The sequence below is a fragment of the Schistocerca gregaria genome, chromosome 2 (genome assembly GCF_023897955.1).
Source record: "Schistocerca gregaria isolate iqSchGreg1 chromosome 2, iqSchGreg1.2, whole genome shotgun sequence".
Classification (NCBI taxonomy): domain Eukaryota; kingdom Metazoa; phylum Arthropoda; class Insecta; order Orthoptera; family Acrididae; genus Schistocerca; species Schistocerca gregaria.
The window spans coordinates 58748790-58764254 of NC_064921.1; the positions used below are offsets into that span (position 1 = coordinate 58748790).

Sequence of the window (15465 nt, forward strand, 5' to 3'; positions counted from 1 at the left end):
GTCACCCCGCGGACGCAGCAGGTAGAAGAAAACCCGTTTGTTGGGTGAAACAGTGTGTCCTTTTACGTGAAGAAGTCCCTACTACCTGTTGCATATCCTCGTCCGAAAGGGATCGTCAACTCTTCGAGGCCTTTTTGTAAGGATTATTCCTGCTTCAGCTGCTTTGGTTTCATGTTGTCTGTAACGGAGGTGTGTTTCAAGCAAAGAGATGTCAGTGAGTTTGTTTTGGCGGAAAACAAGAGCATCTCAAATTTTCGTTGGCACTTGCAGACTGTCTACGATCGCGCAAAACCGTCCGCTCTCCCGTGTGCCGGCGAGCCGCACTCATCTCTGTATCATCTACATCTACATCTACGTCATTATTCCACTGTTCACAATAAAGCTGTCCTACCGTTTCACTCTCGAACGGCACGCGGGAAAAACGAGCGCTTAAATTTTTCTGTTCGAGTCCTCATTCCTCTTATTTTATCGTGATGATCATTTCTCCCTATGTAGGTGAGTGCCAACAGAATGTTTTCGCAATCGGAAGAGAAAACTGGTGATTGAAATTTCATGAGAAGATCGCAATGAAAACCGCCTTTGTTTTAATGATTCCCACTGGAATTTACGTATCATGTCTGTGGCTCTGTCTCCTTTAGTTCACGATAATACAAAACGACCCGCCCTTCTTTGAACCTGTTCAATATCATCCGTCAGTTCCACCTCATACGGATCCCACAACATACAGCAACACTCCAGAATAGGGAGGACAAGAGTAGTGTTAGCAGTCTCTTTGGCAGATTTGTTGCACGTTCTAACTATTCTGCCAATGAATCGCAGTCTTTAGTTTGCTCTGACCACAACATTATCTATATGATCGCACCAGTTTAGGTTATTTGTAATCGTAATCCCTAACTATTTAGTTGAAAATACAGCCTTCAGACTTGTGTGACTTATCGCGTAATCGAAATTTATCGGATTTCTTTTAGTACTCCTGTGAATAAATTCACTCTTTTGATTATTCAGGGTCGATATTCAAATTTCGCAACACACAGATATCTTACCTAAATCATTTTGCAATTAGTTTTGGTCATCTAATGACTTAACAAGACGGTAAATGACAAAATCATCTGCAAATAATCTAAGAGGGCTACTTACATTGTCTCCAATGTCGTAAAATAGATCAGGAACCATGGAGAGCCAATAACACCTCCTTGGCGGACGCCGGATTTTACTTCTGTTTTACTCGCTGATTTTCCGTCTATTGCAAAGGACTGTGACCCTTCTTACTTGCAGTCACGAATACAGTCACACAACTGAGTCGATATTCCGTAATCACACAGTTTGGTTAGAAGACGCTTGTGACGAACGGTGTCAAAAGTCTTCTGAAAATCTAAAAATGTGGAGGCACTTTGACATCCCCTGTCGATAGCACTCATTACTTCATGAGTATAAAAAGCTAGTTGTGTTTCGCGAGAACGATTTTTTTCTGAATCCGTACTGTCTATGTGTCAGTAAATCGTTTTCTTCGAGATGCTTCATAATGTTCGAATTCAGTATATGTTCCAAAACCCTACTGCAAATCGACGTTAGGGAAATGGGCCAGTAATTCAGCGGATTACTTCTGCTTCCAGTTTTTGGTTTTGGTGTGACTTGAGCAACTTTCCAGTCTTTAGGTACGGAACTTTCTGTGAGCGAGTGGTTTTATATATTGTTAAATATGTAGCTATTGCATCTGCATACTCTGAAAGGTACCTGACTGGTATACTATCTGGACCGGAAGCCTTGCCCTTATTAAGTGATTTAAGCTGCTTTGTTACACCGAGCATATCTACTTCTACGTTTCTCATCTTGGCAGTTGTTCTTGATTGGAGTTCAGAAATATTTACTTCTTTTTCTTTGGTTAAGGAGTTTCGGAAAACCGTGTTTAATATCTCTACTTTGGTAGCACTATCATCAGTGACTTCACTGTAGTTATCGCTCAGTGAAAGTATTGATTGCATTCTGCCATTGGTGTGCTTTATATATGACCAGAATGTCTTCGGGTTTTCTGCCATTTCCCGAGACAGAGTTTCGTCTTCTGCAGTTTTCGACCATTCGGGAACTCTCGTTTGAGCTGATAGACCAATAACACTTAAATATATGTCTGCACAACTGGACTTCTCTATTGGTAGTGCTGACGCACTTCCCCACTGTTTGGGGTTCTCTAAGGTGTGTGCCCGTTGGATTCCTCGCCCCCTAGCAGGTGACAATAAAAATTAACGAGGAACGATAGATGAGGAATTGCTAGCATGTTACGAGGCTGATAGTGTCAATTTTTTGTCGAACATCGTCACAGGTAATGAAACGCGGTTTCATTACCTTTGTCCAGTAACAAAAGTTTTATCCATGCAATGGTGTCACACCACCTCTGCTGCGCAGAAAAAGTTCGAAACGGCACTCTCAGCTGGTAAAGTCATGGCAATGATCTTCTGGGAATCCGAAGGCGTCACTCTGTTTTATGTCCTCCCTCACGGCGCAATCCACGGGAAACTGAAGAAACTATTTCAGCGTGCTCGACACCATAAAAATGCAAACGAACTTCTAATTTTGCATCACAACGCAACTCCTAAGACAAGACTGTGCTCACAGACTGAGCTCACAGAATTTCATTGGACTGTTTTCCCTCATTCACCCTAAAGCCCGGACCTCGCACCTTCCGACTTCCATCTGTTTGGCCCAATGAAGGACACACTCTGCGGGAAGCAGTACGTGGATGTTGGAGAGGTAATTGATACAGCAAGTTCGCTCCGACATCGACCCTTAGGGTGGTACCATGAGAGTATACAGGCTCTCCCAGGAAGCCAGCGTAAGGCCGTCACACTGAACGGAGATGGTGTTGAAAAACAGAGATATGTAACCGTAAGAGTCGTGAGTAATATGGTGTATTGGAGCCCTGAATAAAACAAACCCGCTTTCAGAAATAAAGTGTTGTATTACTTACTGTACGCTCCTCTAGCCTCACAGCAGTAGTGAAGATGTTCTGCCACAGGTTACTTGCTGCGATGTTCGTGCCTCAGGTGAGTCTCGTGTTCCGTTAGGAGCGCACCAGTACATCACCTTCTCTCAAAAAAATTCACACTCCAGGAGTTTGCAGTCTGTTCGGAGCAAAATTCGTAGGGCACAGAAAATCTCTTTGCTAAATGCTCCCTCGGCGCTGATCTTTCACCTAACTCTCTCGACAGTCTGCATGTGCGTGAAGTGACGCGAATTTTTCTGTTATCTTAGGCATTTGATCAGGAAGTGGATCATAGTTTCTTCAGTTTCTAAGGGCATAGTGATCGCTGAGAAACTGTGCTCGCTTCATTATCTTGAGCTGAGTGGAATTATTTTGTTGTCGGTGACGAGCTTTACAATTTGCAGAATCAATCACCGTAGTGGCTTCAGAGATGCGATGTCTTGGAATCCATTAATTTTTTTACTTGTTTAGTATTCTACGAAGCCATCAGCGGCATCCTTTCTGCGCCCAAACCGGCTGCATTATCAACAATTATCAACTAATTGTTCGTAGAACGTGTCAGCGATAAATTATGTAACTGTGCCGGCTTTGGAAGAGACGGGGTCGCTCAGATTACGCTATCCCGTCTGCCATAAAGAGTGTTACAGCAACCAGCAGTGCCGAAAGTGGCGAGAGCTGACCCCACAGCTGTCTCTGCAATTCAGTATCCAGTCTTCCGCTGACTCCAGCGCCACGATATGGCCTCCACAGGTACAGTGCGTTACCGGCGGTATTTGTTGGTGTAAATTTATAGAGCTTTCGTATTAGTGTTGTTCTGTTCAAAGACTGTTGGATGCAGATCTTAACTAGTCTACCCTCTGCAACTCTCTATACTCCAGAATAACAACCGCAGCCTACCCACATCTCAACCTACTAACAGTCTTGCAGTATTAGACCCACAGCCTCCGTCTCCACATTTTACTACACCAACCCTCTCCCCACCCCTCTCGTTGGAGGTCATCGGTCTCATCGGATTGAGGAAGAACTGGAAAGGAAGTAGGCCGTCCCCTCTCAAAGGAACCATCCCGGCATTCGCCTGGAGTGATTTAGGAAAATCACGGAAAACCTAAATGAGGACGGCCGGACGCGGGATTGAACCGTCGTCCTCCCGAATGCGAGTCCAGTGTGCTAGCCACTGCGCCACCTCGCTCGGTACCCGTCTCGTCTCTCTGCTCCCAAACTGATGATTCCTTGATGTCTCATGATGTGCCCTACAACTGGTTCATTCTTTTAGTAAGGCTATGCCATAAATTTCTTTTCTCCCCAGTTGGATTCAGTATATAAGTAGTTATTCAGTCTGCCCATCTGATCTTCAGCACTATTCTGCAGCACCACATTACAAAATATTTTAATATTGTCTGCACTATTTATCGGCCATATTTCACATCTGTACAATGTTACACTCGACACAGATACCTCCAGAAAATATTTCCTAACATTTACATTTCTATTCTATTTTGACAAATTTATCCTTGCCAGCTACGCTTTTATTGTTATTTCCAGTCCGCGTTTTATATTCTCTCTGCCTAAACTAATGTAGCTTATTTTGTTGTCCAAAAAGCAAAACTCCAAGACTACCTACAGCGTTTCATATGCTAATTTCCTCAGTGTCGACTGATGCAATTTCATCACATTTCATTGTCCCTGTCTTACTTTTTTTTTCCTGCTAATCTTTTAACCCATTTCCAGGACAAAATCCATTCCGTTCAACTGGTCTTAAAAGTTCCTCATTGTCTCTGACATAATTACGATTTCATCATCAAGCCAAGAAGGTTTTACTTCACCCAATGACCTTAAAGTCCCTTTCGAAAATTCCCCTTACTTTCTTTGACAGTCTGCTGAATGTGCAGACTAGTAGCACCGGGGATAGATTAGAACACTGTCGCACAATATCCCAACTGCTGATTCCCTTTCATCTCTTATAACTGCAGTCTGGTTACTGCACAAGTTGCTGATAAACTTTCACTCACTATATTTTGTCCCTACTGTCTCCTGAATGCCAAGTAATGTAGAACAGTCAACACTGCCAAAACTTTTCTCTGTATCTACAAATCCTATTGGTGGCGGATTCTAATAGTATTTAGACTCTTCTGTAAATAAAGCGCGTCAGTGTATTCATACCTGTCAGTACCCGCCTTGTTTGGAATAGCAATTTTATTACATTCTTCTTGAAGTCTGTGTCTGTTTTGTTTTCTCGGTTATCTTACACACCAGGTGGAAAAATTTGGTCATAGCTCACCGTCCCAAGCATCTCAGTAACTTTTAGGGAATTTAGTCCATTCCATAGGCCTTGTTTTCACTTGGATCTTGCGCTAGTCTATCATATCCTACTCATAGTATCGTACGTCTCTTCCTGTCTTCACTTACGTCCTCTTTGCGGTATTCAAGGCAATATTATTGAAATCGTAATCTGTGGAGATTCACTCAAGAATGTGAAGATAATAAAAGTATTACAAGTAACAGTCTATAGGCTGTACTGTTTGCAACATATTAGAGGAAATTATATTAGCAAGTTTCTTGAAATTTTTATTCAGTAAACAGAACTTGTTCTAGAAGTCCTTTTAAATATTTTAAACAATGTGTTTAATATCTCATGTAGTCAACGCAAAGCATTTATTCGGCAATGCAGAATGAATTTTGTGCAGAAGTAAAGTCCTTTGTAACATCTTTAAGTCACTCCATAAAATACATTTGACAACACCATAAAACGTGACTTCTGTTAGAGGTGCAACTACCTTCGTGAAAGCCAAAATTTCGATTCCTTTTCAATGTGCTCTCCTTTCGCTTGGTGGTACAACAACGTAGTAGTTAAATGTGAAAGTGCCCAACTTACGGTTTACTCTAATGATATTCGCATAAGGAAATCAGGATATTTTACCTGATGATTGCCTAATTGTGAACCTAATATCCGTCGAGAAGAAGAGAATTCGTATTCTATTCACACTTACATAGTTCTTGCTTATAATGTTGAGGTAAGACCTCATGCACGGGAACTCTTCTTTCCCGTATAACAAAGAGTATGAAATACGTTGAGCGAATGGTAATAAAATCTGAAGTTGGTGTATTTAGTTTTAGAACTGTCAGTCACTGAACACCTTTAAAAAATGTACACCAAACCTAAAGAAAACGTTATAAAACCTAGAAAATGTTAGTGTTTACTAGTTGTCTTTCCGCTTAGAGCATCTACCTAGGGCTTCTATGAACAATAGCTGCAACACAGCACCTCTACGTTAGTAACTTAAAGCCTCAGACAGATAACAGCGTAATGTACGAAAATGTATTAGACACACTGACTACTATGCAAATAGGTGACTCGCAGCTCCGACTAGGCATCACACATAATTCATTTAAAAGATACATAAAAATGAATTACATTAGAAGTCATTGAGACATCATGAGGAAACAGATATGAATGGTCGTTCTTAACACTCAGTAAAAAGCATATCGAGGTTACAAGTCATTTAAATCGAGCGGTACAAATGATCGTTTTAACTATGTGACATAAACCATTGGTTAAGCAAACTAGCTACAAATCAAAAGAGAGGAAATACAATCAAAAGACAATCTGTCTCCAAGAGAAATCTGATCATTTGCTAAATGATCTTCGTAGCCCGGAAGAGATTGCTTATACATTTCTCTCTTTTCTAAAACTTCATTTTGCACCTTGGATCCATTATGTGCAAGATTTACATATTAAGTAACGAAAGCGGTGGGGTAAGTGCTTTTCAACTTTAAGATTTTCGTCAGACGTTGATTATAAGCATTCTCGCCGTCTGCATTTGATAAATAATCACAGAACCTAGTCTTAAATGCTCTTGCTATTTGTCTTATATAAAAGCTTGGGCATACGCTGCGCTGAACTTTGTATACCACTGATTGTATATATTTATCAATACGATGTCTCTCGTTACGCATAAAAAGATTAGTGAGATTATTAGTGGTGAACGCCACACTGAAGTCGCAATTTTTTAAACTTTTATGTAGGACAAACAGGAAGGGCGTTTAAGACTCAGTTCCGTGAACATTTATTGAGTAAAGAACACGAGAGTGCTTACAAGTCAACTCTGTACAACATTTTAAAGCTGAAAAGCTCTTACATCCACAGCTTTCCTTACACAATATACAAATCTTTCACATAGTGGATAAAGGGTGCAAAATGAATATTTTACAAGAGATAGGAACGTATAAGCATTTCCGTCCTGTCTCCAAAGATCTGCTGAATAATCAGCACTCTCTTGTCAACAGGTTGTTTTTTATTGTATTTCCTCTTTTTTCAAATGTTTTGTAACTTACCTATTTACTTAACCAGTGGTTTGCATCACAAAGTTAAAACGACCATTTGTACTTATCAACTCAAATGACTTATAACCTCGCTATTTGCTTAATGCTTTTCACTGCATGTTAAGAACGACCAGTTGCATCTGTTTGCTCCATATTTTTTTATGTTTCGTCTGCGATGGCTAGTCGGAGCCGCGGGCGACCTATTTGTATACTAGTCAGTGTGCCTAATACGTTTCCGTACGTTGCGCCGTTATCGGGTGAAGGTTTTAAGTTACTAACGTAGATGTGTTGTGTTATTTACGGGAGCTACAGGCAGAGGACCTAAACGGAGAGACGACCTGTAGATACGCACTGGGACCCCGCACTCGCCAGCGAGTCGGGTGTTTCAGGCGGGGCGGGCCCACTTACTCGCCGCACTGAACTGTTACAGTCTCGTCTGATCCCGAACGATGTCAAGATTTTCTTGATGCTTTCCTGAGAATTCTGCTCCAAGAGACGTGCCTGTTTCTGGAGGAGACCGGGCATTCAGAGAAATGAGTGTAGACGGCTTGTGAAGCTCTCAAGTGACTGGAATATGCGTAGCCGGGAGTAAGACCGTTGCGAGTCAACCGAAGCGTTCGCTATCGGGCGTTCATCTTTGACCCGTTGTGTATTGACGTCATATTTGGGCGGTGTACTTACCAAATGGAAATGGAGGAGATGCGTGACACCCGAGCACATTAACTTTTCTTTCCGAAGTACGGTCTATTGCCGGAATATATTAAACGCGAAAACTCCATGAAAATGCGTAAGCTGTCTCATTCCCGTGGCAGTGATGATTTTATGCTGCTGTGTCACGAGGAGACATTGAAACGACTGATCGGCGGGGAACCTAATTCGAAAACGCAAGGCAGGCCACGTGGGATCTTTTACTTGACATATCGTTGAAACACTTCTCTCGCGAGGTGAGTGCCAGAAATCCGATTGAGAAGGTTTATATTCTTATGTATGTTACGTTGATTATGGTTATTACAAAAGGAATGTTGTTGTGCTATTTAAACTTTATTTTACAATTGTCAGTTGGGTACATATTTATTTGTAATCGTTTTTGAGTTGGTTGGAATGCATATTAGCCGACGCCATTACTGAAATTGGTAACACCGTTTCCAGTCGGCTCAACGAAATAAGAGCTGTCGGGATTGGTTAGCACTTGGATGGGTCACCGCCGAGTGCTGTGGGAAAACGGGGTCCACTCAGAACTTCTGAGGCCAGCCTGTTGAGGAGCTCCTTGACTGAGAAGTAGCAGCACCAGTCACGAAAACTGATAGCGACTGGGAGAGCAGGGTGCTGGCTACGGGCCCCTCCTTATCCAGTGAGAGCCTTTGGGTTGAGGATGACACGGCGGCCGGTCGGTACCATTCGGTCTTCAAGGCTGGTCTTAGGGTGTTTGTTTGGTTTTTGGAATGCATTTGGATAATGTTAAACATTTTTTATTTCTTGTTTGTCGGTAGCCTATATTGTTTGTGCCATGGTGCTATTATCCATGAGTATACAGGGTGTTACAAAAAGGTACGGCCAAACTTTCAGGAAACATTCCTCACACACAAATAAAGAAAAGATGTTATGTGGACATGTGTCCGGAACGCTTAACTTCCATGTTAGAGCTCATTTTAGTTTCATCAGTATCTACTATACTTCCTCGATTCACCTCCGGTTGGCCCAATTGAAGGAAGGTAATGTGGTCTTCGGTGCTTGTGTTGACATGCGACTCATTTCTCTACAGTACTAGCAGCAGGCACATCAGTACGTAGCATCAACAGGTTAGTGTTCATCACGAACGTGGTTTTACAGTCAGTGCAATGTTTACAAATGCGGAGTTGGCAGCTGCCCATTTGATGTAAGTATTTGCACGGGGCAATAGCCGTGGCGCTGCACGTTTGTATCGAGACAGATTTCCAGAACGGATGTGTCCCGACAGGAAGACGTTCGAAGTAATTGATCGGCGTCTTAGGGAGCACGGAACATTCCAGCCTATGACTCGCGACTGGGGAAGACCTAGAACGACGAGGTCACCAGCAACGGACGAGGTAATTCTCCGTGCAGTTCACGATAACCCTAATGTCAGCGTCAGAGAAGCTGCTGCTGTACAAGGTAACGTTGACCACGTCACTGTATGGAGAGTGCTACGGGAGAACCAGTTATTTCCGTACCATGTACAGCGTGTGCAGGCACTATCAGCAGCAGATTGGCTTCCACGGGTACACTTCTGCGCATGGTTCATCCAACAATGTGTCAATCTTCATTTCAGTGCAAATGTTCTCGTTACGGATGAGGCTTCATTCCAACGTGATCAAATTGTAAATTTTCACAATCAACATGTGTGGGCTGATGAGAATCAGCATGCAATTCTGCAATCACGCCATCAACACAGATTTTCTGTGAACGTTAGGGCAGGCATTGTTGGCGATGTCTTGATTGAGGCCAATGTTCGTCCACCTACGCTCAGTGGAGCACGTTATCGTGATTTCATCTGCAATACTTTACCTGTGCTGCTAGAACATGTGTCTTCACAAGTACGACACAACATGTGGCTCATGCACGATGGAGCTCCTGCACATTTCAGTCGAAGTGTTCATACGCTTCTCAACAACAGATTCGGTGACCGATGGATTGGTAGAGACGGACAAATTCCATGACTTCCACCCTCTCCTGACCTCAGCCCTCTTGACTTTCATTTATGGGGGCATTTGAAAGCTCTTGTCTACGCAACCCCAGAACCAAATGTAGAGACTCTTCGTGCTCGTCTCCAGGGCTGCATCAGCGCATCAGGGATTCCATGCGACGGAGGGTGGATGCATGTCTCCTCGCTAACGGAGGAGATTTTGAACATTTCCTGTAATAAAGTGTTTGAAGTCAAGCTGGTACGTTCTGTTGCTGTGTGTTTCCATTACATGATTAATATGATTTGAAGAGAAGTAATAAAATGAACTGTAACATGGAAAGTAAGCGTTTTCGGTCACATGTCCACTTAACATATTTTCTTTCTTTGTGTGTGAGGAATGTTTCATGAAAGTTTGGCCGTCCCTTTTTGTAACACCTTGTATATGCTGTTACAATGTTTTACTACCAATTGTACTTCGTGAATGGCTTCTGTTTCCGTTGTAGCTTTTGCTTGTTGATGGCTGTTGTGAAATTAATTTTAGCAACGCAGAACATAAAGTACCGTTAAAGCGCGATTACTTCCTGTTGCAAAATATTTTAATTGGGCTGAAATTAATGCTCAGCTAATGGTACCATTTATACGTGCGCCGTCCGGATTTTAAATGCAAGAACAGCCATCCTCCTTCGAATTTTATGTTTAAAAACCGTCACCCATAAATAACGCTGGACTGGAGCGAGAGTGATGGTTAAAATTAGGTCCACTTTCGCTTTAAGACAAGTTTTATCCGTTTGAAAGTGTCTTGGTTGTTTCGATATTACGTTCAAAAATACAGTTTTCTTGGGTTTTTTTGAAGAGTTCCACTTCTATAGACTACTTGAAACTTGTAAAAGTCAGTTCTGACTTTTCACTAAGGTAGAGAAATGGATAAAGTCGAAACTATTTCGTTTATCGCATAATCTCTGTCCGTTGTGGATATACGATGAATTCAAGTAGAACTAAATGAACAGAAACAGTTTAAAGTGAATCAAATAAATAATGAACTATTACGATATAATTGCAAACTCGTTTTAAAATAGCTAGATTAATTCGGATTATAAGTGCAAAAAACAGATCAACGTTTCAGACTTTTGCCATTCGGCTCAACTTTTGTAAGAAGCTAGACAAATACATATAATTTTTTGGTCGTTCCGTTATTTTGTGAAAGCTATATCCATTGCCACGATAGAAGCAACATTGTTCGCAAGACAATAAAAAAAACCTACACCAGATCAGTCTTCGCCCGAATCAACAAAAATCTACTTCGGTTGCCAAGATATGGCAGCCTAACGTCAAAAATATCGTTGGGAAAATTGGAAAATTGGAAACTAGAATGAAAAATTGTAGCGAAAAAAGGCGAATATGTCCTGGGTCACAGTTCGGAATGAAAAAGAAGGGAATTGGTCCTTCGACTTATCTGACAGCTTCGAAGACATTTAAATCAGAAAATTTTAACACATTCGCGCTTTTTTCCGTTTTAACCCTACTTCCCCACCGCAGTGAACTCTCTTCCCCGTTCAATGTATGGTGAGGTGTGTAGCAGCAAAGAGACAAAAATTTATATGCTTGCAGGGAATGGAATGCATCTGCAATAGGTGGTATCCCGGATGAGGATACATTCACCCTAAGCATTATTGACACCTGTCATATTGCACTGCATGACAAAAGCCATGTTGGAAGACAGGATGGAATGTGTTATGTTATACGACAAGACATAACGTATATGTTACACTACTTGACATGATGCATATTATTGCATGACATGGGTATTCGTATCAACTAGTAAAAAAGCGCGACTACGTCCAAATGTATTGATTTAAATATCTTTGCAACTATCAGATAAGATGAGATGCTAGTTCCTCTTTTTTTACTCCCCTAATTCTGGCCGGGACTCATTCGTCTTTTGTGTGCTATGTTAGGAGCATTTTTCGTTCTTGTGCGAGCAGTATATCTATAGTTTTGAATTTTTTGTTTATCGTTCGACAACCTATGCCAGATCAAATCGGATCTAAGAACTGTTTCAACAACTAAAATTATTACCACTTTCCCCTGGGCTGCCAAACAATAATAGCTATATTTGAAGACGGACTGTACTGTCTCTACACTGCCAGTCGTAATGGTACGTGTAGAGGTCTCTGCCAAAACATGATATAGTGCAACACATGAGTTTGAAGAGATTAACATTGAGGTGATGCTTGTATTCTGTATATAAATGTACAGCGTTTACCTACAAGAAGTTCATTCTCCTAATGGCATTGAACATTGAATGTACAGGATGTAGGGACTGCGAGAGATTATCCACATCTTGCTGGGGGCATCTACAGCTGGACAGAAATCACTAATTATGCGTTCCTCATCTTGATGGATGCTGCAGTAGTCGAAGTAACTGGAACAAGGCACTGGCTGCAGAGATTCTTCTGCTCTTCCAGCAGTTCACACACCTGCTGGTTCTGTACTTTGAGGACCCTATATTTACTGAAATATATAAGTTCTGAATGCACTCTGCCCAAATTAGCGGTACAATTAAGAGTCCTTCACTTGCTATCACTCTCTTTTTCAGCGCTTGTGCTGAATGCTGGAGTAATTGCATTAGCTCTAACAGTTGCGATTCCGATGTTTCCAACGTTTGCAGATCAGACACCGTGTACTACAGAAACATCTTATCCTTATGGGAACTCAGCAGTAATTGTGAAAGTAAGTGATATAATGTATAGTCTGATTAAAGTTAATAGTGAGGTGAAATTAATAGCTCTAGACTATTCCAATTCATCTGTTCCATTTACAGACGACCGTTACATGCAGTCCAGATGGCCAAAAAGCAGGCGTCTGCTCGAATTACGACGTGGAGGTCACGAATCATATTACAATAGCACATCACAGTCAGGAGACAGAGGCGGTGACGACAGGTAAGAGAAACTCAGCTGTTTATGATCGCCAACGCTCCTAAAACAATAAGGTATTATAGACATTTTTAATAAAAATAACTATCATTAAATTAATTTACCGCGTGTAGTTGTCTGCACGAAGTACATGGCACATCCATACACAAATGTGTTTCCCCTTATCGTCTTACTTATACACTCCTGGAATTGGGAAAAAGAACACATTGACACCGGTGTGTCAGACCCACCATACTTGCTCCGGACACTGCGAGAGGGGTGTACAAGCAATGATCACCCGCACGGCACAGCGGACACACCAGGAACCGCGGTGTTGGCCGTCGAATGGCGCTAGCTGCGCAGCATTTGTGCACCGCCGCCGTCAGTGTCAGCCAGTTTGCCGTGACATACGGAGCTCCATCGCAGTCTTTAACACTGGTAGCATGCTGCGACAGCGTGGACGTGAACCGTATGTGCAGCTGACGGACATTGAGCGAGGGCGTATAGTGGGCATGCGGGAGGCCGGGTGGACGTACCGCCGAATTGCTCAACACGTGGGGCGTGAGGTCTCCACAGTAGATCGATGTTGTCGCCAGTGGTCGGCGGAAGGTGCACGTGCCCGTCGACCTGGGACCGGACCGCAGCGACGCACGGATGCACTCCAAGACCGTAGGATCCTAAGAGGGGCGTAGGGGACCGCACCGCCACTTCCCAGCAAATTAGGGACACTGTTGCTCCTGGGGTATCGGCGAGGACCATTCGCAACCGTCTCCATGAAGCTGGGCTACGGTCCCGCACACCGTTAGGCCGTCTTCCGCTCACGCCCCAACATCGTGCAGCACGCCTCCAGTGGTGTCGCGACAGGGGTGAATGGTGGGACGAATGGATACGCGTCGTCTTCAGCGATGAGAGTCGCTTCTGCCTTGGTGCCAATGATGGTCGTATGCGTGTTTGGTGCCGTGCAGGTGAGCGCCACAATCAGGACTGCATACGACCGAGGCACACAGGGCCAACACTCGGCATCATGGTGTGGGGAGCGATCTCCTACACTGGCCGTACACCTCTGGTGATCGTCGAGGGGACACTGAATAGTGGACGGTACATCCAAACGGTCATCGAACCCATCGTCCTACTATTCCTAGACCGGCAAGGGAACTTGTTGTTCCAACAGGACAATTCACGACCGCATGTTTCCCGTGTCACCCAATGTGCTCTATAAGGTGTAAGTCAACTACCCTGGCCAGCAAGATCTCCGCATCTGTCCCCCATTGAGCATGTTTGGGACTGGATGAAGCGTCGTCTCACGCGGTCTGCACGTCCAGCACGAACGCTGGTCCAACTGAGGTGCCAGGTGGAAATGGCATGGCAAGCCGTTCCACAGGACTACATCCAGCATCTCTACGATCGTCTCCATGGGAGAATAGCAGCCTACATTGCTGCGAAAGGTTGATATACACTGTACTAGTGCCGACATTGTGCATGCTCTGTTGCCTGTGTATATGTGCCTGTGGTTCTGTCAGTGTGATCATGTGATGTATCTGACCCCAGGAATGTGTCAATAAAGTTTCCCCTTCCTGGGACAATGAATTCACGGTGTTCTTATTTCAATTTCCAGGAGTGTAGTTACGACCTACAATTCAATTCTCATATTTATTGACTTCTTTAGCCATTACTTTGCAGCTCTGTGCCACACGTGTAAATATACCAGTGCTCTTACATAGTTTGTATAAAATTTCTTGGTCTGGTCGAGAGCATAAGCCTATTGGAGAACAGACAGCCACTCGCAACTGATTACACGCGTAAGGGGTGAAGCTTCTTGAACAAACTGCTTAGAGAGCTTCATCTACCACGACCTTCCTCTGATTACAAACATATCAATCTGGTAAAGAAAAATATGCATTATTTTGAGGAGGTGATGGTTGACAGTTTTTAGGATACGTACACAGCTATATTACTGAAAAATTTACGACACAACCGGTTATATTTGTTAACAAACCATCTTTTGTTCTCTGCAGCACAACAGAAAACCAAAATAAAGTACATCGCATCATCATAAACGAAAACTGTAAATGTAGTAGCCGGCCGCGGTGGTCGTGCGGTTCTAGGCGCTGCAGTCCGGAACCGCGGAACTGCTATGGTCGCAGGTTCGAATCCTGCCTTGGGCATGGATGTATGTGATGTCCTTAGGTTAGTTAGGTTTAAGTAGTTATAAGTTCTAGGGGTCTGATGACCAAAGATGTTAAATCCCATAGTGCTCAGAGCCATTTGAACCTTTTTTTTCTTTTTTTCTTGTAAATGTAATAGTCAACAAAACCTCCTCCTACTTAGTGACCAGCCACATGACAAAACTGCCTTAACAAGCAACCAGTAGTATAGAACACGTCGTCAAAGGTGTGGTAACGACAGCAACCAGTCGTCTAAGAAATTTTTGAGTAATACAGGTGTGTGCAATAATCAGTTTTTAGGAAGGATAAACATGTTCAAACAAACTGAGATTACTAGATTTGATCTGAAATTGTTTAATTACTAATACATGAAAAACAATTAACATTTCCAATTGTAAGTAAACTCTGGAATTACAGATTCCTACCTCAAGAACAATATTTTCTTGA

General features: G+C 42.8%; 1 protein-coding gene across 1 annotated transcript in view; it reads left to right on the forward strand.

The window, feature by feature from the left end:
* Positions 1-3615: 3615 nt before the first annotated feature.
* LOC126335620 (hemolymph lipopolysaccharide-binding protein-like) overlaps positions 3616-15465 on the forward strand; it is a 30010-nt gene continuing 18160 nt past the window's right edge. Inside the window, exons 1-3 of the mRNA XM_049999074.1 lie at positions 3616-3727; positions 12535-12668; positions 12760-12880. Of these exons, the coding sequence (XP_049855031.1) occupies positions 3715-3727; positions 12535-12668; positions 12760-12880 (268 nt within the window). The 5' untranslated portion in view covers positions 3616-3714. The remainder of the gene's footprint in view (positions 3728-12534; positions 12669-12759; positions 12881-15465) is intronic.